General features: G+C 35.2%; 3 protein-coding genes across 3 annotated transcripts in view; 1 reads left to right on the top strand and 2 right to left on the bottom strand.

The window, feature by feature from the left end:
- Positions 1-1,704, bottom strand: part of LOC107738206 (apoptotic chromatin condensation inducer in the nucleus-like) — a 32,988-nt gene extending 31,284 nt beyond the window's left edge. Inside the window, exon 1 of the mRNA XM_016549942.1 lies at positions 1,436-1,704. Within this exon, the coding sequence (XP_016405428.1) occupies positions 1,436-1,573 (138 nt within the window). The 5' untranslated portion in view covers positions 1,574-1,704. The remainder of the gene's footprint in view (positions 1-1,435) is intronic.
- A 1,329-nt stretch (positions 1,705-3,033) lies between these two features.
- LOC107738135 (uncharacterized protein C14orf119-like) lies at positions 3,034-5,276 on the top strand. Its single transcript, XM_016549833.1, has 3 exons — positions 3,034-3,301; positions 3,658-4,076; positions 4,930-5,276. Exons 2-3 carry the CDS (start codon positions 3,660-3,662, stop codon positions 5,101-5,103), a joined length of 591 nt encoding a protein of 196 aa, XP_016405319.1. The 5' UTR covers positions 3,034-3,301; positions 3,658-3,659; the 3' UTR covers positions 5,104-5,276.
- Positions 5,275-19,509, bottom strand: LOC107738205 (myosin-11-like). Its single transcript, XM_016549941.1, has 45 exons — positions 19,437-19,509; positions 19,300-19,352; positions 18,602-18,640; positions 18,450-18,459; positions 17,735-17,809; positions 17,409-17,468; positions 17,198-17,281; positions 17,016-17,105; positions 16,839-16,898; positions 16,630-16,695; positions 16,407-16,493; positions 16,183-16,272; positions 15,955-16,041; positions 15,777-15,854; positions 15,568-15,657; positions 15,393-15,455; positions 14,509-14,571; positions 14,278-14,337; positions 14,113-14,187; positions 13,845-13,931; positions 13,683-13,760; positions 13,316-13,378; positions 12,754-12,843; positions 12,572-12,661; positions 12,399-12,488; positions 12,215-12,304; positions 12,007-12,096; positions 11,820-11,882; positions 11,661-11,720; positions 11,525-11,584; positions 11,250-11,327; positions 10,539-10,625; positions 10,374-10,454; positions 10,198-10,266; positions 9,955-10,044; positions 9,775-9,852; positions 8,684-8,773; positions 8,151-8,240; positions 7,926-8,015; positions 7,512-7,658; positions 7,264-7,353; positions 7,014-7,091; positions 6,651-6,797; positions 6,317-6,520; positions 5,275-6,232 (listed from the first exon to the last, which is right to left on the bottom strand). The coding sequence occupies exons 1-45, from the start codon at positions 19,507-19,509 to the stop codon at positions 5,679-5,681; spliced, it is 4,137 nt and encodes a 1,378-aa protein (XP_016405427.1). The 3' UTR covers positions 5,275-5,678.
- Between the last annotated feature and the right edge of the window lie 1,610 nt (positions 19,510-21,119).

Genomic DNA, 21,119 nt, shown 5'->3' with positions numbered 1-21,119 from the left:
CAAAACAGTGACGACAAGATCGCGAATTCGAAAGTGAAAGCATCCGAAGCCGGCTTAACACAGCAAAAGAGAAACTCCCATTCACAAAATTCAAATCACAAATAATACGACTGATGATAAAGAACGGGTTGAATGTTAACCAGTTTCGTTTCCATATCTATAAACTATGATAAAAGTTCATCAGCATGCATTGAATAATCCCATGTTGTAGCGCAAAAAATAAATAAAAATATTGCGACCAAATCATGTGCTCGTGCGACCAGCTGAGTGCAAAAGAGCAGCCAGTGGGAAGAATGAGTCTGGAGCCCTGTATAGGCTATACAGTGCATGAAAAGCAAACTGGTACTCTTCTGTTTCTTTTGGTGTATGACTCCCCCTTGTGTCGCAAAGCACAATAATCGAGGTTGTCTGAAACAAACGCGGTAAGATCAAATAATCGCGATTACACGGTTATTTAATTTTCACGACAGGCCTACTTTAAAGTTGTCCAAGTGATTTTCTTAGCAATGCATATTACTAATCAAAAATGAAGTTTTGATAAATTTACGGTAGGTAATTTACAAAATATCATGTTCCATGAAGATCTTTAATTAATAACCTAATGACTTTTGGCATAAAAAAAAATCGATAATTTTGACCAATACAATGTATTGTTGGCTTTTGCTACAAATATACCCGTGCTACTTATGACTGGTTTTGTGGTCCAGGGTCACACATAAAAAACATGTACTTATTCATTGATTATTTGATGATCATAATTGAAACATACATATGGATTTACTCCTGATAGTTACATTATATACAAACCAAGCAAGTGCACTAAATAAGAACCTAATCAAGACAGTGATAGACAGAGATGTTTACATCCGTTCAGTAACAGTAACTTCAGCTCAAACTTCAAAGCAGCTGCGGCGCTCGGCACATCAATCAATCAAATCCTCCCACCGACGCAAAGCAACCGCGATGCGACTTCAGTGTTTATTTCAGCAAAAGCACATGACATTCAAGGGATAAGAGGCGTTTAATCTTTCAAAAACGTAATTTTTTAGAGACTTTTAATAAGCGCGTCCGCGTTTCATAACCCCCCACCCCCCTAACACCTTATGCACTAACAAAGCGCGAGCCCGCCGACAACTTTAAAAAAAAAAAACTCCCAGTTCCCATCCATCCAGAGACTTGTAAACACAACCGCATCGCCCCGAACCCTCCGCGACGTCTGCGCCCTCCCAAAACTCACATGCATGGGAAATAAACGGCGCTTTTGCACGTCACTCACACACACAGGCAACAGCGGGGGGACATGATGACACACTACACACTGGATGAGCACCCCAGCTAGTGCGCGCTAGCAGCTAGCGAGAGACCACCGACGCTCGGCCTCCGAATCACGGTCCTCGGACTCTGCGGAGCCGAGAATCCTGCAACTCCCACTCACCCCTTTGAGCCTCTTGATGAGAGCATTCTTCTGTCCGCTTTTCGGAAGCCCTCTCTCTTCCAATGCCGCCTTCAAATCCGCCACCCGGAGCGAATGGAGCGGCCTCCCGTCCAGCGTAACGTCTTCGAGGTCCGCCATCTTGATTCCCTTCGCTCGTTCTGTAGCTCACGCGGACCGCAACGCCTTCCTCACCGACGTCAGCGCGCCATGAGTGCTTCCGGAAGAGGCGGAGTGGAAGCACAGAGAGAGGAAGGATTTCGAAGTTGTCGATGTTTTACAAAGTAACAGGCAGTTAACATGTATTTATGGGACATGAAGAAGAAGAATGCATTCATGGGCTTAAACCACATTGGACATGATAGAATTGCTTAATGTAATTTTCCGTTTCAGCATAAAACCATTGCAAAGGCTAACAAAGATGCAATTATTAAGTTAGCCTATAAAATTATATAGTCCAGTATTCAAGCTGTTTATGCTGTGGATGCAATGCAAGCTGAAGCGTTAAGCATTTTCTAATTAATAAACAGTTATTAATCTCGTGCTTTTATATTCTGGATATAGTTTTGTACATAATAGGCACACTCAATTAAATACATACTTCAATTTGTTCTCCAATTGTTTTTGTGATTAACCTCGTTAAGTATTAACGAACTTCGTTCATATTCTGGGTTCATCTCAGTTTGCCAGTACATAATATGCATAATCAATAATATATACTGAATTTGGTTCTCCAGTATCACTGTCTGAAATTCTGAATGCATGAATCCACGTTTATGATGTCCCACGTCGTAGGTAAAACCACAATTGCCACTATAAATATTTTTTATAATTAAAAAGAATAAATACAGATTTTTGAGATTTTGCGTACGACAAGGCAAAGGACGATTTATTTTAGGCAATTAGTTGTTTCGAACCTTTCGTTTTAGTGAATCAGTTTTTAAAATCAGTTTAAAGTCAATTCAGTTACAATCTTTGCTGAAAACGATGTTTTATTTATAACATTTCTGCTATTAGGTTACTAAAGTAACGTCCTTCAGTAACATCCTTTATATGAATCGGACATGTTCAAAAGAGCCTACTCTCGCTGAGTCGTTGACTCAACAACTGGCCTTACTGATCCAGTTCATTTCATTAATGAATCATTCAGTCAGATTCGTGAGCAAATCCAGAAACAGTAAAGCACATTCTTCTAGAATGTGATGCGTATGAAAGAGAAAGAAATCAACTTAATCATAAATTAGGTTTGATGGGATATGATAAAGTATCACTCAAGATATTGAATACTGAATATCAGTATACACAGTAGAGATGATGGCAATAGCAACAGCACTACAGTAGATAGAGGAGACTCAAATAAAAAAGGTTATACTTTGCACAGATTCATGTTCATAAAAATATATTTACTTATGGACTAGAAAGTTTATTTTTGTATCTTAAGAGAACAGAGCTGATTAAGTGAATTTAGAGGGAAAATCTTATTGAGGTAAAGAATGTTTTATTTTCTTTTTCATTACACCAAATACACAAAATAATGTTCTTTTTAGCAGCATCATATGACCCCTTTAACATCGGTGCTACCCGCCATAAAACCGAAGAAGATTCGTGAGCAAGACGTTTAGATCGGGTTTGTGAACAATGTGAAAAGATCCGATCAAAAAGAAAGATTCGTTCACGAATAGGACATTGCTAATATGCAGAGCCCCCCTGTGTCAGAGCCGATGCAAGCGGTTTATTGAACACAGCGAGAGCGAGCGGCTCCGTTTGAGCTTCTCGGCTCAGTCGAGATTATTTTCCATCTGGTTACCGACGTTAAAAGTAAAAACATGCTGTTTTCGACGAGAGGTGACAATTCCAACTAAGAAAAGGGTAACATTTTATTTAGAATTACATTTTGTTTCAAGTAATAGTTAAAAAGGTGGTTACTCGTTTGTTGTGATCAGCTAGCATTCTGACGTTAGCAAGCATATGTCGTAACAAGGAAGTAAATATAAGTGTAGCCTACATGGTACGATGCACAACAAAACTAACAGTTTTATGAAGCATTTGAGGTTACGATGTAACGTTATGTTAAAATGCATGAACTTGGTTTATTCAGTGTTTCAGTTTGTGTAAGTTATAAAAATGCTCAACAACATTAAGGCAACCACTTTCTTTTAACGCTATAGTTTTGTTTAGTACCATCAGTGATAATCCCTCTGAAATCCTTTTTCTGTCTTTATTAGAAATGGCTTGGTTCCAGCAGGCTTTACAAGGCTCGGGCCAGCCAGATGGATCCATGATGCCCCCTACAGTGGAAGATCTGTCCCATACACAGGTCTCCAAGCACACCATTACACAGTTAGGGATGTCTGATGGACAAGGTTGGTCAACACTTCTTCCAGTTTCCATCACAGACTTTCCGCTTGCTTCAGGAGGCATCGTTCCCCAACGTCTGGAAGCACTGTCCTGCACATCCCTCAACATGGGCTCCAGAGAAGACTCTGTGACGCTGTCCTTCGTGACGCTTCAGGAACAACGATGTGTACTAAGTTGGTTTTTAGGATGGAACGCTGTCCAGAAGCAACGCTTTCTGGAAGATCTGATTTCAAAGGCTGTGCCTGGAAAGGTGTCCAGTTTATTAGACCAACTCAACACACTGCAGGTATTTTATTTGATTAATTTATGTGCAACTTCATGCCCTTTTCTTTGTTGTGTGATCCTTGTATGTAAAGGAATAGTTCACCCAAAAATGAAAATTTGCTTACAATTTACTCACCCTCACACCATCCAGATGTAGATAAGTTTGTTCCTTCATCGGAACAGACTTGGAGAAATTTAGCATTAAATCACTTGATCACCAATGGATCCTCTTCAGTGAATGGGTGGCGTCAGAATGAGAGTTCAGACAACTGATAAAAATATCAGAATAATCCACAACCTAGTAATTCACACAACTCTAGTCCATCAGTTAACATCTTGTGAATTGAAAAGCTGCATATTTATAAGAAACAAATTCATTTTTACGGCGTTTTAACTTTAATCCATCACTTTCAGACAACATACTAGTCCATAATCCATAATAACACATCCAGTGTAAAATTCCATCTCCTGTTGTCCTCTCACATTAAAATACACCAACATATTTGTTTAGAGCTGTTTGGACTATTTTCACTTGTTTTGTTGTGCACTTGATTTGTGCATATTTCTCTCCTGATTCAGATGAGACAACTTTTCATTTGAGAAAGCAGTATTATGGATAGAGGACTCATATTTTAGCTGTAAGCAACAGGTTGAAGTTAAAAACATCTTAATAGTGAATTTATTACAAACATGCTTTTAACGTCACAAGATGCTAATTGATGGACTTAAAACATGTTGATACTTGTGGATAATTGTGATCAGCTTTTATCAGCTGTTTATGTATGTTTGTAACTATCTATCTGACATAATCAATTAATGCTAAGCAGGTTGATCTGTATGATAATGTTGGTACCTTCTTTGTCTCTGCGTTTCAGGTGAATGATCGCCCACCCAACATTTTTGAATGCCAGTTAAGACTGTGGACTCAGTGGTTTGATTCATGGAGTAAAGAGGAGAGAAATGCCTTTTTGAACAGCTTAGAGGAGAAGGATCCAGCCTTTGTTGCGTACTTCTATAGCCGGGTTTCTGGAACAGCAGGCAAAGATTGAGGCTGTTCATACAATGCTTTTTCCCTAAAGGTTTTTCTAAAATAATTTTTTTTTTCACTATTTATGTTTTCTGTACATGGATTTGCTGTTACAAGCTTCACAGAAATTCTCTCTTGATTTTAAAGGGATAGTTCATCCATAATTAAAAATGTTGTCATTGTTTACTGACCCTCATGTCATTCCAGTCCTGTATGTGTTTGTTTCTTCTGCATAAAAGAAGATATTTCGAAGAATGTTGACAAGCAAACAGTTCTGGCTACCATTGACTTGTCCATACCACTGTATGAACAAAAAACACTTGAGACATTTTGCAAAGTATCTCCTTTAAGTAAGAAAGTAGGTCAATATGAGGGTGAGTAAATGCTGACAGATTTTGCATTTCTGCATGAATCATCCATTTAAATGTTAAAAAAGACACCAACATATTAGATAAATTTTTATGTTTCTGAAATATAGATGATTTATTAAAATGAAAGATGCCATTCAAGCATGCAGTTGAGAGTAGCAATAAGCCAAGATATCAAAGCAGAAAGCATTTTCTTTGGATACAAAAACAGACTCCTAATACATGGAGATCACTGCTTGAGCCAGTCTGTGGATTGAGTTTTCTTTAAGATCAAGGGAGGCTCATTTAAATTAGTATCACTGCAGGTTTCAACAAATGGATGGATTTCCCCCTGCAGCTCATTGCCAGTGAAGATAAAGATTTCAAGCTTTTTTTCTGCATTATAAAAAGTTACCTTATTATTTTTAAAATCCAACTGGACCCCAATTACAGAAGGTTCCTCAGCTTGTAGATGGACATGCCTGTCAGCATTGGCAAAAAGTTTTGAACCTCTATTCTTCTGAATAACCCAATAGCCAGCTGAAGGGCCATATCTCAAAATACCTTTTCTCTGAGCGGACGCCCTGGCTGCACCCACAACATAACAATTTCTTCCAATCACCCCTATTTCCCAGTAATGCTTTCCAGAATCAAATCCGTCTTTTCCCAGAACTGCAATAGCTGTGTCGTAGCGCTCAGGACTGTCAGGTACAGGCTGAGGGAATAAAGAGGTACGTGCTTCTTTCTCATCCTGTGACAAGATGAGTCTGCGGTGGGCAGTGTCTGCATCAAACCTCGGCCATTCTGAGGTGGGCACACAGACAGACATTTTTTTTGTTTGATTGCATTTAGCTGTATATTATAACCAGACTGAGATCACAAACTTACCACTCTTAGGAGGTTCTTTTTTTTCACTTATAATTTCTGGATAAAGAGTTATAAAAGAAATAAAACCATACATTGTTAATTGTGAAAATAAAGCTAGTAATACTTCTGGCTTAGATAAAAGAAATCTCTCACCCTTAAGTTCCTCTACTTTCTTTTTAGTCTCCTCCAGGTTTTGTCTAAGTTTCTCGTTCTCATTGATCACACCTATAAATATTGTGAAAATATTAAAACCTGTCAGATTACCTATCACAGATACATGCAAAAGATATTTGGTCCCAGGCCAAATTTAATTTGCATTGTTCACTATACTGAAAGATTATTGCACCCCACTCACCGTTTATTTTTTTTTTCTCTTCTTTAAGCTCGGCCTTTGTATCTGCATTTTCCTTTTGCAGTGTAGCAACTTCTTTGTCCTTCTCCTGGAGTTTCTGGTCCTTCTTAGCAAGTTCTTGTTTTTTTGCTTCCAATGTCTTTTCTAGATCTGATAAAAGGGATGAAAAAACTTATTAGGCTTAGAAAATGTTCAAATGAACAATTTGAGTTTTGAATACAATATAATAGATCCCATTATAAAATATAAAGCCGCAGAGCACATTTACATCTGCTGATTGGGCAATGTAAAAGCATGTAAAAAATACTGGACACGTAAACTTTATCATGTTTTTGCTTCTGTGGTATTTTGACTGTATTGTCATACCAGAGATTTCTTCCTGTAATTCATTTTTCTCCCCTGTAATTTTTTGTAGTTCCTTTTCAAGTTTCTTCTGCTTGTGAACTAAAACAAAGGGCAAGAAATAATCAAATTACTGTATGCATATGCAATTATATAATATGTAAAAAAAGAAAAGAAAAGAAAACAATGCTTGGGCTAATTCATTTTTACACAATTTATATGGGATTTTCAATCAGCAATTCAGTCTTTCATTATTCAATGATTTTATTCTTACCCAAGTCTTGATTTTCAGCATTTATTTCCTTTAGTTTGGCTTCAGTTTTAGCAAGTTGCTGGTCCTTCGCTTTAAGCTCTGTCTCTAGCTCTGGACAAAAAAAAGTTTGAGTAACATGCATCAATTGTGTAATTTGTAGCATCATTACATTTTATCTGTAGCAAATCTGATTGACAATACTCTGAATTTTCCCATTTTTGAACCAAATATTCCTCAGTTTTTAAGCAGAGGATGACCTTTTCACTGACCTCTGTTTTTGTTCTCTACTTTTTCAAGCTCGCCCTTCATATTGTCCTGTTGCTTTTTCAATGCAGCAATGACTTCATTTTTCTCCCTCAGGTACCAATCCTTTTCAGTAAGCGCTCTTTCCTGTTTTTGCAATTTCTCTTTTAAACCTGATCACAAAAATGCAGTTAGTAAAAAAAAAAAAGAAAGAAATGGTCAAATTGATTCTACCTTGGTATAATGGGTCAAATTTGAGGTTAAAGATAGAAGTATGTCAACATGGCACTTTTCGCAGTTTGTTTCTCACATGCTGATCATTGCTTTTTCCAACACGTCTAATCACTCCAGCAATCTTAAAAAAATTGTATAGTACTGGAAAAGTGAACTTGATAATTATTCAAGCACATGTCTTTGGTGTTTTGACAATGTGGTCATACCGTCAATTTCTTCTTTTGCATTCTGCAGTGCCTTATTTTTCTCCTCTTTGAGTTTCTTCAAGTCATCATTCAGATTGTTCAGCTGTTTGACTGAAACAAAAGACAGAAAACTGAAATTCTTGGAATGCCTAACCATGCAAAAGTGACAATATGGAATCAAACATAAATGTGGGGTTGATTAATTCTGCAATGTTGTTGTCTTTATTCATAACTAGCTTTTCTTACTCAAAGCAGCATTTTCAGCATTTGTCTTTTGCAGTTGATCTTCAGTGTTAGCAAGCTGCTGGTCCTTTGATTTAATTTGTTTCTGTAGTGCTGAGGAAAAAATGACATGATAATATTTGATAACAGAAAGCTATGTACATGTTTAAAATGCATCATTATAAAGAAATAAAAGTTAAAGCAGCACTATGTAACTTTTGGCGCTCTAGCGGTTAATAAACAGAACTGCACACATCCCGCGGAAGAACATTCCAACCGGAGCTACTTCTCTAAGTTTATGTCTATGGCGATTCACGCAGGTATGTGTTACTCCGCAGCGGTGACGACCCGACCCGGCTACAATAGTCCAAATATAAGTACTTATTATAAGTGTACCGTAGTGATTCGGAATAAGACAAAAACGCGGTTTGGAAGATGAATTCATGATGTACTCGCTCATTATATACATTTTGCTAATTTTGAACACAGAAAAAGTTACATAGTGCTGCTTTAATTGTGATGGTATCACAACAGTATGCATTTTCGCTGAAACTTACATGCAATCTTATCGTTTGATTCTTGTTGCAGTTTTTTAACATTTTGTTTGCTTTCCTCTAGTTCCTTTTCTAGATTTTGTATCCTGTCCTCTGTTCATGAAAAAAGAAGGAGCATGTCATAGTAACAACACATTGGTTTAAAATGCAGAGTAGGCCTACATATCTGGTAGGAAATATGCACATTTGGTGAAATTATTATTTTGACATAATTTACTCACACTCCAGCTGCTCCAAACCTGTATGAATTTCTTTCTTCTGCTGAATACAAAAGAAAATATTTTGAAGAATGTGGGTAACTAAACAGTTTTCGCTCCCCATACTATGGAAGTCAGTGGAGACCAGCAAATGTTTGGTTACCCACATTCTTCAAAATTCCTACTTTTATGTTCAACAAAAGAAAGAAACTCATAGGTTTGGAACACCTTGAGGGTGAGTAAATAATGACAACATTTAACTATCCCTGTAAAGCAGTGGTCGCCAACCCGTCGAATATCGATGTTTTACTCTAAAGAGTCTTCAGAATCCAAACTGATCTCTTGGAGAGAAGATTTAAAAATGAACATTTCCTTAGATACATGGGAAAAAATATGTATAAAGGCTCAAGGCTCAAACTATTAACAGTAATCTTAAATTAATACAGTACAACTGGATAATGAGAACGTATTTTACTCCAGTTAGGTTAAACAAAATTTGTAAGAATACTCCAGACACATGCATTAAATGCACATCTGATAAAGGCACACTTTTGCACTGCGTGTGGGGTTGTCCTAAGGTGCAGGAGTTTTGGAAAGAGGTAGTTTTACTAATTTTTCAGATGGTATCTGTTAATCTTTCAATGAATCCAGACTCTGAATTCTGAATCAGCTATGATCGGCGCATCACTAATTAAAATACTAAGTAAAAGGCCTCAAATTTGAAGTACAATCTGGGATGTCTTTTTCTATCAATTCTTCAATAGGTAGATCTTGTCTTTCATAAAGGCCGAGGTCAGGGATCTTGGGCCTAAAAAGGTTGGTGACCACTGCTGTAAAGGATGGGTAAAATCACTTCCAAAAAATATTCTTTGGTGCCTTTTTTTCACTTTTACTTACTCAGCTTATCTGACAGTTCACAGTTAGCCCGCAACAGCAAAATCTCTTTTTCTTTGTTCTCTATTTGACTCTTTAATCCTGACAACAACAATAATATCTGTTTAGTAGTCTTTGTTTCCACTATTACTCAAACGAATAATTACCAATCTTCTGATATTGATGCATTGAAGATTAACTTACCATTGACTTCCTTTGCATATTTCTCTTGCATTTGTGCTTGTGCTTGTTTTAGTTTAGACATTGATTCCTTTATAGACATTATTTTCAAGGCTGTATAAATATAAAAGTAAAACATTTACGTGAACACATTTGGCAGACACTTTTAACAATGGTATACATTTCATCAGTTCATGTGTTCCCTGAGAATCAAACCCATGACCTTGGCGTTGCTAGCACCATGCATGCTCTACTGGTTGAACTCACCCAGTCCAAGCCCTTTCTCTCCAGAGTTTTGCAACTCAGCCAGCAAACCATTTAATTGAGCTTCCAGTTCTAAATGAAGAGAAGAACATCACTAATTGTAAGACAATGGATTAAATGTTTTTTTTAAAGGAAGAAATGAAAAATGAGAGTACATAAATGGATTTGTTTAAACTTACTGCGGATCTTTTCTGAATTGTCTTCAGTTGGATTTTCTTGAAGCTTCCCTATATTAGTTAGCAACTCAAGTACATCCAGAGCTGTAACAAAGCATTGTGTAAGTGTGCAATAGTCTCTCTTCAGATAAAGACGTCCCAAAATTGGTCAAATGGGGTTGGACTCACTTTTGGCTGATATGGATCCCTCAGCATGCAATTTCTGCTTTGCCTCCTTCAATTCTCTTTTCTTTTCTTCAAGTTCTAGCTTCAGTTCTAAGAAGCAGATAACCATATATTGAAAAGCACATCAAACTATTGAAAGTTTTACCCATTCCACATGTGATGTAAAATGAATGAATGTACACTACCATTCAAACGTTTGGGGTCAGTAAGTTTTTTTCTTTGCTAAATGTTTACATTTATTCAGCAAGGATGCATGAAATTGGTCAAAAGTGACAGTCAAGAGTTTTAGTGTAAATAAATAAAGTTCAAAAAAACGTTTAGTTCATCAAATGTCTTATGGTTCCCACAAAAATATTAAGCAGCACAACTGTTTTGAGCATTGATAATAATAATAATAATAATAATAATGATAATGGTTTCTTGAGCACCAAATTGGCATATTAGAATGATTTCTGAAGGATCATGTTACACTGACGAATGAAAATTCAGCATTGCCAGCACAAAAATAAATTTAATTGTCAAAATATATTTAAATAGAAATCAGTTATCTTAAATTGTAATAATATCTCACAATAAGTGTTTTTACTGTATTTTTGGTGAGCATAAGAGACTTCTTTTTAAAAACATTAATGTATGTGCACTGGTTGAATCTGCTTTTAATGTGTATGTCTAAAAGTACTGCAGTTTATGCGATATCAGAATCAATGAACACACCTTCATTACCTGGGAATCCTTGTGCGGTTTGCTCATCCAGGTACTGAACTTCATCCATTAGACTTTTAATGATATAAGCTGAAAACAACAACAACATTGGACAGAGAGAATTATGTGACAGTATAAAAGAGTGTAAGATATCGACTTTGGATTTAACACAACATGATGTTTTTTTTTGTTTTTGTTTTATTGCGTTTTCATGGCATTATTTATAATATTTTGTGATTTGTCATCAATTTAATTATAAACCAGTTTAATTATGAATCTTCACTCACCCTTCTTAAGAATGTCATTGTTCAGCTTAGAAATGGTATCGTTATATTCAGCCTGCATTTCTGTAACACAGCCACCAAGTATCCTGTTTACACAACTGTCCAAATCCAGTTCACAAAAGATAGAAAGATAAGGTACCGTTATATTTTTTCTGGAGTTCAGGGCATTCAGCAGTGTCCACGCAATCTTTTCTCAGCTCTAGAGAGAGAGACAGAATAGGCAAGATAAGGAAATCTTCTTTAGACGATGATGTAAATGTCCTACATTACTGAAGACTGCAGTAATATGTTGTTTTACTTTCATTCTCAGCACGAATTTTGGCATTTTCCTCCTCCTTCCTCGTTAGGCTCCTTTTAAGATCTAAAAAAGAACAGCAGCAAGTTGTGTTCTTGAATTAATGGAGAGCTCCAATGTTGATGTGCTTTGCTGTTAAACGATTGCAAGAGATTGTAACTGATGGATGGATGGATTGAATGAAACTCACCAGCTATTCTAGCATTTACTTGGGATCCTTTTTCTTGCACTTGTTGTTTCAAGGTTCTCACTTCGTCTAAGAGATTGTTGATCTTTGCAACTAAGGGGACATTAGATTAAAATGTTATATAGCAATGATCTGACAAGTCTTCCAATCCTGATCATTTATAGCAACCAGACATCACTTTCTGATTTGGTGAATCTCTTCAGTGACTAACTTTGTTGTGATAGTGTGGCATTCTTCTCTTTTAGTGATTTATTGGCATCATCCAATGCCTCCTCACTCTGTTTTAGTTTATCTTGAAGATCTGTGAAAGAGAAAACAATTCAATTCAATTCATTAGTTTAAATCAAAGAAAAAATGACCATGAAAATCAGTGCTGCTGAATGAATGTGCTATACCTTTAATCTTCTGCATCGCATTCCTTTCAGTTGTGTCTTTTTGGATTTGCAATGTCAAAACTTCTTTCTTCAGAGCAGCAATATCTTTCTCTGTAAATCAAGCATTTGACATGACAGCTAAGATTGCCATTTCAGTTATTGTTTGAGCTCTGAAAACGTAAGGTTTCACTCACGTATCTGACTGACATCACCGGTCGCAGCAGCCAGCTCTTTGTTTTTTTCATTCAGCAAACGTTTTACGTCATCCAGTGCCTTTTGAAGCTCTGTCAGAAGTCAATGTAAATATAGCAATATTAAGAAATGTTGCACCATTATTTATACCTCTTTTAAAGTATTGAAAAGTATCAATGCCAACCAGCTTTCTGGATCTCAGCCTGTGTAGTCACAGTTTTCAGCATTTCTCTTATCCAGGTAACATCAGACTGGAGAGCAATGATTTTCAGCACTGAGACAAACAAAAATAATAGTAATATTGATTGTTCTGCCAAACATATCTGAACAAATGATGAATTTGGTACATAGATGAACTGATGATTTGAGCTTGTGTAATATTCATAAAGTACATTTTTTTAACTATCGGTCACACTTTATGGTTTGTTAATAGCAATTCTCGCTATTAACAAACCATACGTTTGCCTCAATAAACTCCTAATTTGCTACGTATTAATAGTTAGTAAATTAGTTGTTAAGTTTAGGTATTGGGTAGGATTAGAGATGTAGAATATGGTCATGCAGAATATGTGCTTTCTAAATACTCACAAACTGCCAATGATAGGCATGATAATAAGCAACTGGTTAATAGTGAGAATTGGTCCCTATACTAAAGTGTTACCAAACTATCTATAGGTATGGGTGTGAACATAACTGCAAATAACATGAGCCTTAGTTCCAAACAAGGACCATAACTCTCCACTCACTTGGTTTTGAAGCCATTTTATCATCTAATTTGCTTATCAAGTTCAGGAGATCCTTCTGCAGATCTGAAACCAAAACAGAATGTGTGTTGAAACCTTGAGGTCAATTTACACCGACGCCGACAGCTGACCGAGTACAGTGCGTCACTTCTCAGACAACCAACAAACACTGATTCAACAGGTTAAATCATCGAAACCATGCGCTGCCACCAACCAACACCAACAGAAGCCGAAGGGGGAAACACACTGATTAGACAAAACCCGATGAACATGTTTGTCTGTGTCATGTCGGTGTGGTCTGAATTGGCCTTTACAATCAATTTTTTCCCATTAGCATAACTACTGTATGTATACCGCACTATATACTCACTGCTGATTTTATTTAAGTTGTCTGGATCTTCACTCTGTATCTTCCAGATTTCCTCCATCTGCGATATCACTTTAAGAACTGACAAGCAGAGACAAAAACATGCTTAGATGTGAGTCAAAAGACATAAAGATGTGTGGTAGATATTAATGCAAAGAGTCACACTTTTTTCAGAGCTAGCGTCACTTTTCTGAAGTTCCTCCTTTTTCAACGTCAGTTCTTTGAGTTTTTCATCCCGTATTCGCTTCAAATCTATTATAAATGTACAAAAAAGTAAATATTACATTTCCACATGAAAACTGGAAAAAACGGTTTTTGAAACGCAGTACAGAAAAATATACGTTAGAAATGGTTTCAATTGTTACCCTAAGTACCCGATTAATGCTGATTGTTTTTCAAACTGAATTATAAAAGTACAAAAAAACAGACATACCGTCATTAGATGAGGATGCTTTAATTTGCTTCATTATTTGGTCTATTTCGAAGCCTAGCAAAATAATCTGGAGAGCTGTGGAAAGAAAATGTTGCCATGTATGTTAAATTAAATGCATGTAAAAAAAATTGTTATAGTTTGTGTCTAAAATTTCACTCAACTCACCTGCCTTTGAGGTTTTATCTAATATATTATTTACTTGAATATCCAGTTCAGCTTCTGCATCTGGAAAAGACAACGTAAATAATGATTTCTTTTTTTTTTTTTTTTTTTTTTTTTTAGCATAATCTGCAAATAGCATTTAATAATCCCGTTTAAATTTCTCCTGTTGCTTTCATGAGAACAAAGCTTTCATATGGCTGCTTGCTGGGAGTCAAGAAGAGTAAAATGTCTCACTCATGTACAGATCCATCAGGTCTTTGCATTGTTCTGTCTGGACAAACAACTTTTTGCGTAAACCTGGGTGTTGAAGAAATTATAGATACATTAACAATACATGTTCCATTTGGGATAAAGACAAGGCTAATATTAACATTGCATATTGTGAATACTATGACAAATTGTGTTATTTTTCTCATTTGTAAGTTGAATTGGGCAATAGTATCTGCTAAATAAATTAATGCAGAAAAGTGTTTTTTCATCTGTATGGATTAAGCATCCATGAGCATCCGTATTACATTTGCTATAATTGTAAGTAATTACAAAACAATATATCAATCTTACTTTTGTTGTCAGCATCCAGATATAATGCCCTGTCCTGTTCCTTTCCAAGCTCTTTCTGGAGATCTAAGAGGGAATAACCCAAGATCACATAAACATCACAATTCTTAAAGCTGCTTATGAAAAAACCGAAATAAAAAAAGATAATAATAATAATTAAAAACCATTCAGATCTCACCATTTATCTTAAATTCGTCTGCTTTCATTTGTCCCTGTCCCGTAATTAGTGCCTCCATAAATTCAAACTGGAGTTTAAGAATTCTAGAAACTAAAAGTAGCAAAAGTATTATAAATTGTAATGATGATTTTTTTTCCAAAAACAGTGCCACTAGAAACAATAATTCACGAGAAATGAGAATCGGGTATGTTTAAATGAAAGAAACTTACTTATCTCATCTTTTCCCTTAAATTTGGCAAGTAAGTTGAATTGGGCAATAGTATCTGCTAAATAAATTAATGCAGAAAAGTGTTTTTTCATCTGTATGGATTAAGCATCCATGAGCATCCGTATTACATTTGCTATAATTGTAAGTAATTACAAAACAATATATCAATCTTACTTTTGTTGTCAGCATCCAGATATAATGCCCTGTCCTGTTCCTTTCCAAGCTCTTTCTGGAGATCTAAGAGGGAATAACCCAAGATCACATAAACATCACAATTCTTAAAGCTGCTTATGAAAAAACCGAAATAAAAAAAGATAATAATAATAATTAAAAACCATTCAGATCTCACCATTTATCTTAAATTCGTCTGCTTTCATTTGTCCCTGTCCCGTAATTAGTGCCTCCATAAATTCAAACTGGAGTTTAAGAATTCTAGAAACTAAAAGTAGCAAAAGTATTATAAATTGTAATGATGATTTTTTTTCCAAAAACAGTGCCACTAGAAACAATAATTCACGAGAAATGAGAATCGGGTATGTTTAAATGAAAGAAACTTACTTATCTCATCTTTTCCCTTAAATTTGGCAAGTTTGTCCATTATTTCTATTCTTTTCCCATCAAATTCATTTGTCTGTTCTAAAAGATACAAATTATTGTCAGGATGAAGTAGTGATTCCCACATCTAAATATAATATGCTAAATTATTCATAAATCATTTCTAGTCTGATTCCAGTACCATCAAGCTGAACAAATATTTGTTTAAGAGCTGATAATTTGCCGTTCAGCTCTAATATTTCTTTCTCCAGTGCTGCTATGAGTATATCTGTGAGCACAAAATGGAAAACAGAAAAAGGATATGCTGCAGTAATCAGGAACCTCTTATTTGTCACATAATGGATTATAGATTGTATAAATTTACTGTGGAGCTACAAAAAACAAAACAAAACTAGAAAACAAACCATACCAATTTTTTCTCTGTTTTCTCTCCTCACTTCTCGTTCCTCTTTCAGATCTGATAGAAGGCCATTTTTATACTCCAGTTTGCTTATAATTACTATCAAACATTCAAAAAGAGATGCAACAATCATACATTACTAAAAGTAAACTTGCTCTAATCATCTCAAAACTGCAACTTCATAACTTCCTGGCCTGATAAGGATTTTGTAAACATCAATAATGAACACTCACCATCCATCTGCGCTTGCGTCTTAAATTTACCAGAGATACGCGTCTTCAGTTCCATTGCTTTAATTTGCAATATAACAATCTGCAGCACTAAAAATAAAACAAATTGTATTCTCTCGTGGAAAACAATCAAACTGCTATGACAAATTTTCAAAACCTTTCAAAACAAATACTAAAATATGCTAAAAGTTTTGTGATCCATTGCTCTCATTCTCATTGAACTCACCCTGGTCTGCAATGCCACCTTTTTCCCCTGGTTGTTGGAGCTTGTCTTCCAGATATTTCTTTAATTCTGTAGATTAGATATACATATATAAGCACATGCATTTTAGTCAGTTTTGGGTTGAATTACTTATTTTAGGTAGGCCATTCACTGATGATGAGGCTGCCTGTAGATGATATAAATCAAAAGTGACCTGTTTTGGTCATACACACCATTAAGAGGTGTTGAGGTTGCCTTATCGCTTTTCAGTGTCTCTGTGCTTATCTTTGAAACTAGATGAAGAAAAATGAACAAACAATTACTTCAGTTTCCTTTGGTTAAGAATTGAGCAAGGACTCGAAATGCAGTGTCAGTGTGGTATTGCTCCATGCACAGGGGTGCATCTCTACCTGCCCGCTCGAAAATTTCTACACTTCCTGAGAATTCTGTCTTGATCCCTGCTAAGTCTCTCTCTGCATCCTTTCGACGCTTGTCCAGTCCTGTTGAATTTTAGATAAAAACTGTGTGAATATACATGGGATATTGAGATAATATTGAAGTTAATACTAAAAGTAATATTGTTGCAACACACTTTCAATCTTTGTGGCATCTCTCTCAGAGCTTATTATCGCGTCCAGCTCCTGTAGGTTAATGACTTTCTGGAGAATGTTTAAGACTGAATGGGTGGAACACAAGGGTAAAAAGTGTCAACCATTGTCTTTTTTGCTAATCAATTATAATATGTCACAGAATAAAATAACATGTTACAGCTATGTTCACCAGTATCATGATTTTCCACTTACCATCCTTGGCTGGACTGGTACTGACTTGTTTAACAAGACCATTCAGCTCGCTTTTAAGACCTGCAAACATGTCCACCAATATAAATATTTTTTATGAATATAAGTCCAGGATGGAACTGCATGGTTAATATATATATATATATATATATATATATATATATATATATATGTATGTGTGTGTCTTAAATGATTTTAGCAAATGGCTGCAATATAACAAAGAGTGAAAAATTTAAGGGGGTCTCAATACTTTCCGTACCCACTGTATATATATATATATATATATATATACTTTGAGATTTGTCTAGAATAAAGATGGGTTGACTCACCATCAATATTGTTCTTCGCTACTTTATAAGAATCCCTACATTTAATCTTCATCTCATCAAGATCTTTCCGGAGGCCTAAAGAAGTACAGATGATGATCATAATGCCTGAGATTTTTATTAAATAAAATATTCATAAGACTAACTCTTTCTAGTTAATTTGTACAGTGTTTTACTAGGATGTACACCCCAACCTATGGTAGAACTGGTTGAAGTTTAAAACTCATATTTTCATATCAGAATCTAATATCTTGTGTTTAATATTAATATGAATTAATATTAATATATGTGACCCTGGACCACAAAACCAGTCATAAGGGTCAATTTGAAATTGAGATTTATACATCATCTGAATGATGGATAAATAAGCTTTCCATTGATGTACGGTTTGTTAGGATAGGACAATATTTGAAAATCTGGAATCTGAGGGTGCAAAAAAAAATCAGAATTTTGAGAAAATCGCCTTTAAAGTTGCCTAAATTAAGTCCTTAGCAATGCATATTACTAACCAAAAATGAAGTTTTGATATATTTACGGTATAGGAAATTTACGAAGTATCTTCATGGAAAATTATCTTTACTGAATTTTGACCCATACAATGTATTGTTGGCTATTGCTACATACCTGTGCTACTTATGACTGGTTTTGTGGTCCAGGGTCACATATGATTAAAATGGTTCTGAATAAAATATAGTAAAGAAAAATATAATTCACATACCTGAACAGTCCTTAGTAGATTACAGAGAGATAATGAAAATGTATTTAAAAACAACATTAAGTACATTTAAAAGTGCATGCATGTAAAATGAAAATGATATGTGAAAAACACCCACAAAAAACAACAACATAAAGATTAAAAAACAGCCACACCTCTATAGCTCTTCTTTCTCTTGTGAAACCCCTATGTGCCTAAAATGTGTGGAAAAATTCACTTTAGACCTTGAGTTTTTGCACTGTGAAAGACATTAATTTAAATATAGAAATATCCAATTTTCTAATGATATAATTATTTAGCTTGATTTATCAAAGCTGCACAGTTTTGATAAGTTAAACTTATCATGTACACCATTCAAAATGTTTTTGCAATGAATTAATATTTATTTAAGATTTCTATTTCAAATGAATACTGTTCTTTCTATTCATCAGAGAGTCCTGAAAATAATAGATCAGTTTCCACAAAAAAATAGTAAGCAGCACAACTGTTTTCAACAGTCAATGATAATAATAAGAAATCAGTACATTATAACGATTTCTAAACGATTGTGTGACAATGGCTGCTGAAAATTCAGTGGTGCTGCCATCATAGGAATAAATTTATTTTAAAATGCATTAAAATAGAAAACAGTTATTTTAAAATGTGATAATATTTCACAATATTGTTTTACAGTATTTTTGATCACATAAATGCAGCCTTTGTGAGAATAATAAAAACATTTAATTGTAAGTTTAGTTGTATACTGATTCAAGTATAGACCCTATTTAAATTCATAGTATGACTACAAGTAGTCATATCTAAAAAAAATAAAATAAAATGTCGGAAACCACAGTGAAATGTACATGAAACCTACCATAATCGGAGCATCTTTTTCATCACTCCTAGCTAAGGCTGCATCCACAGGACCTAAATCACAATCAAAGTATCATACAACCATTCCTTCTCTTGTCAGAAAGAGGACAGACAGAGCCATCAAAGCAATGCTCTTACCACATTCAGCTTGTGTCAGCAGGTAAATTGACACAAAGAAAGAACAAATCTGAAGATTCTCTATCCACTTCATTACTGTGTGTGAATGTAATCTCACAGTAACACTGGAGCTCATGAGCTTGTGTGCTTTATATATGAATAGCACACCAGTCCGTTATTGCCCAACTCTCACTTTTACATGGTTATTTTACATCTCATGCCGGAAAACAATGATAGACTGACTTAGTGTAGATCTGACTAACTCCTTGATCCAAGACAGGACTTGACAAGAACGACCTAGTGCCAGAGAAAGTGTTTTGGACCAACTGAGGCAAATGTTTTTAGTTTTTTTTGCCATTTATTCATTTTTAATCTGCACTGTCATTACATTTTACATGTGTTGATCATGCACATGCATTTTTACTCCGCTGTTATAAATATGCCACAAAGAGACATTAATGTAGCTGGCTACAATATTGTCATAACTGTTTGTAAATTTAATGGTAAAGCGGCTTAATTTCTTGCTTCTGTTGCTAATTAAAAACGAATAAATTAAAAATATGAAGACCCCCTCCCCCCAGCATATGAAATGTATTAGCCACAAAGTTTGGGCATCAAAAAATATGCTGTCCAAAACTAATTTTCAGTACACTAACTATTTTTATCAGAACAAATTTCAGCTCATTGTGGTAGTACTGACAGTGACCTTCATTGCAAAAATAATTCACATTGCAAAAGAGGAAAATATGTGCATAAGACACGCCCAGCCTTGAGCTTGCTGATAACAGGGTGGTTTTGTAAATGTCAATGACACGGTCACTTTTATTTGTAATGCAAATTCATCAACAGTTAACTAAAAACTTGTTTCCAAAAATGGAAGAAAATGCAACGCCTGCTGATAACACTGATAATATTTTATTATTTTGAGTTCAAATACTACTCAAAATGTAAATTTCATATCAAATAGTTTAATTTATATTAAAATGTTTAATATTTTAGAACATTGGAACACTCACAATTTGGAATTATTAGGGTTGCAATAATTTTTTTTAAAAATGTCGTCGTTTTGATCATGCAAGTAACCGATGTTTTGAGTATCAGCTAGTGATGAAGATGTATTCAAAGGCTTTCTTGACAAAAAATATACATTTTATTTTTGAGGTGTGGCTATAAAAGGCTATTAATAAACAGCTTCTTCTAAGCTCATTAATTGATTGTTTGGTGTGTACTGTAACAGCAAGATATATGACAGTGAGGCCTCTGCTAGTACATTCGTTCAAATGATGCATGTCACGCTAAACATAGTTTACTGCTTAGTTTTTATTACTGAGATTAAACCTCTATCATTTTTTATTTAGGCTTCATCTGTGTGAGAGTGCATTAATTAGCACTAACCACTCTTTGGCAGCTTAATACCTTACTATGTGTAAGGTACAGCTGTCATAAAACCAGAGAAAAAGGCTGCATGGCTATGATAGTATGTGAGAGAGTCAGTGGTAATATCATTGCATTCCTATTGTTCAGTGTTAGAGGAGCTCAGCTTAGTCTGACAGTTTGCCTGCCCTGGACCAGGTTAGCTTTCCAGCATAAGTTGCCACAGTGACTGATTTTGTTAAATTTGTTTTATGGAACCAAATCATTTGACAGCGAGTCAGACTAACTGAAATAAGGCTGGCCTATTTGGTAAACTTGTTTTATGAAACA

The sequence above is a fragment of the Sinocyclocheilus rhinocerous genome, unplaced genomic scaffold, assembly GCF_001515625.1.
Source record: "Sinocyclocheilus rhinocerous isolate Xijiao unplaced genomic scaffold, SAMN03320098_v1.1 scaffold254, whole genome shotgun sequence".
Classification (NCBI taxonomy): domain Eukaryota; kingdom Metazoa; phylum Chordata; class Actinopteri; order Cypriniformes; family Cyprinidae; genus Sinocyclocheilus; species Sinocyclocheilus rhinocerous.
This window is presented reverse-complemented; position numbering and strand designations above follow the sequence as displayed.